This window comes from Aphanomyces astaci, assembly GCF_000520075.1.
Source record: "Aphanomyces astaci strain APO3 unplaced genomic scaffold supercont1.394, whole genome shotgun sequence".
Classification (NCBI taxonomy): Eukaryota; Oomycota; class Saprolegniomycetes; order Saprolegniales; family Verrucalvaceae; genus Aphanomyces; species Aphanomyces astaci.
In genome coordinates this window covers 2465-5220 of record NW_009798657.1, presented here as the reverse complement: position 1 = coordinate 5220, position 2756 = coordinate 2465, and the positions used below count along the sequence as shown (strand labels likewise).

General features: G+C 51.4%; 1 protein-coding gene across 1 annotated transcript; it reads right to left on the bottom strand.

Moving 5' to 3' along the window:
• Window positions 1-405: 405 nt before the first annotated feature.
• Window positions 406-2427, bottom strand: H257_19187 (hypothetical protein; the record flags this gene model as incomplete). The annotated part of the gene is made up of 1 exon (XM_009848330.1): window positions 406-2427. One exon carries the CDS (start codon window positions 2425-2427, stop codon window positions 406-408), a length of 2022 nt encoding a protein of 673 aa, XP_009846632.1.
• Window positions 2428-2756: the final 329 nt, after the last annotated feature.

Genomic DNA, 2756 nt, shown 5'->3' with positions numbered 1-2756 from the left:
GCATGAATATTTGGCCATAGGGGTGGCCGCTGAGATGTATCTTGATTTTTCTATGTGACTCTTATCCGTATGTAATATCCGGAGGCAGCTGGGACCTTTAACCTCCCACTGCAGTGATAAAACGCATAAAATCGGTATTTATCGTTTTGGTTTTTGGGTTTAACTACATTCATTGCACGTTAAATAATAAAACCTCCATTCTTCGATTGAACTTATCTCTACTTCATGGCCCAACAACTAACTAGGCGAATCCCAGGGTGATCTCACATACTTCAAAGTATTATACAGTTGTTAGGTATTGTGTGTGCCGCACATGGAAAGAAACATACTTCAACCAACACATCGTTTTCTTAGTTTTTCGGTACGAATGCACAACGCAACATATATGTCCTGAATCCATGAGCCCTATTCCCACAACAAGCACTTCTTGGACGGGTTCAAGTACGAGTCGGTGGGGCACTGGAACACACGGGCAAACTCAGCGTTGTTTTGCAACGCCCCTGTCACGCGGTACCGACCGGGTGGGTGCACCCTCGTCAAAGAGCGGCGGAGGTAGGCATCCGTGTTCTTGGAGCACGCGGATTGGGCGTACGACAAGTAGAACAACTTGTCGCCTGCTTCTTCCGTGTACTTCGACGGGAACTCCTTCAAGTACTCGTGGTACGCGCGGAAACTGGTCTTGAGCCCCCCGTTGTCCGCAATGGTTTCGCCCAAAGAGATCTTGCCGCTGATGTTGCCCAATACAGTGCCATTCACTTCGCTCGTGACGACAAAGTTGGAGTATTGATCGCTAATGCACTGGGCTTTCGTCTTGAACGCATCGTTGGTGGCGTTTGACCACCACGGGTTCTTGTTGCCGTCGCCATCGTAATTGCGGCCGCCGTTGTCGAACCCGTGGGTAATTTCGTGTCCGATGACCATCCCGATGGCACCAAAGTTTTGGGCGGCGTCAAACTGGCCGTCAAAGAACGGTTTTTGCAAAATGCCGGCCGGGAACGCAATTTGGTTCGTGATGCTGTTGTAGTACGCGTTCACCTCATGGGGGGCCATGTTGAACCCGCGCCTGTCGACAGGTTGGCCGTTCAGCTTCAAGTTGGTATCGATGTTCACTTGAGACAGCTTCCACCGGTTCTTCAAATACGACTTCGAGTCGAACGTCAGCGTGGGGTACAGCTGCGGCTTCTCCGGGCCACCCAACAAGTGTACAATCTTCGACAGCTTCGTTTGCGCGTTGGCGCGGGTCGAGTTGTCCAACCAGTCGGCGGTGGCAATGCCAGTGGAGAAGGACGACCTCAAAGCCTTAACCAGTTTGTCAGCCGTCTTGGCTGTATCAGCCGACCACACCGCGTCTAAGAAGTACTGGCCCAAGAGATACCCCAGGTTTGATTTGGAGCTCGTCTGAGACAGGCAGAACTTTTCACGAGAAGGTTCCACCGTTTCGTTATAGATCTTCCTGCCGAACAAGTTCCAGTTGGCCGTGCGGAATGCAGGAGTCAAGTGGTTCGACGAGGCGTGGATGAGCTTATACTCCACGATGGTGCGGAGGTTGTCCAGCGTCGTGTTCTTCAACAACACTTCGGCCTTGTCAAAGTAGGTCAGGTCGTAAAACCCCACCCAGTCGTTCGACCCACCGCACTGGTCGCGGACGTCGAAGCCGTTGGCCTTGAGCCACGAGCCAATGAGCAGCGGGTACTTCTGATCCAGTTGGTAGTACGTCAACGCAGTATACGGAGACACAACGGCCTCCATCTCCTCGAGCTCGCTGAGGGCGACACCGGCCAGAGTTTGCTCGAAACGGATGATGACCGGCACGGCAGCCGCCGCTTGGTCAGCAGTGTAGCCAGCTAGCTGCAGCACGGACGCAATGTACACCTTGAACTCGGCTTCGATGTCCTTCCACTTGGAAGGGTTGGTGTAGTATGAGCGACTCAGCGACAGGGGGGCTCGGAAACCGAAGAGGGCGTTCTTGGTCGAGTCGTTGTCGTCAAAGCTGGAGCTGATGTCCACGAAGGCAGGGATGCCGTTCTTGACCAATTCACCAGCCACAATGAGGAGGTCCAACGTGGTGTTGGCCGACCGAATGGCTTTGAACGAGTCCTCCAGCGGAGTCAGGCCGAGCGACGATAGCGTAGCCGTGTCCAAACAGGAGTGGTAAAACTCACTAATCTTGGGCTTGTAGTCAGACAAAATCGTCTTCAACACGGCTTGGTTTTCGATGTAGATCTTGGAGAACGACGTATCGACTTGGTGTCTGTCCGGGGGGATCACAGCATCATTGTACCACGCGCCACACGCATATTGGTAAAAGTCGTCGCAGGGGTTGATGGAGTAGTCGATGAGCTTGGTCACAGACTCGGGGAGTTCCGTAACGGAGCCAGCCGTAGCGGCAGTGGCCAACACGCTGAGGGAGATGAGGACTTTGACCATCGCAGAGCGAAAAGGAAAATGAAGTTGGCCAAAAATGTCAACCATTGAAGCGAAGACCAGGCATGCAAGTCTTTCAACGCAATCAACTGGATTCTCATAACGAATACTATCTATGTAGTATCATTGACCAAGGTGCATCCACGAACCTATCTCATATTGAAGTCGGCATGTGGAATAGAGTAAACGTAGACGTACAATTCCCTCATTAAAACAGTTCCACTGTTGCTTTGACCCGAAATATTGTTTCAATGCGTAGCAGTATCCTATTACTTGAAGTAGTACGATTAATACTATTATTATTAATACCAGTACACGATTTTTTTACTTCG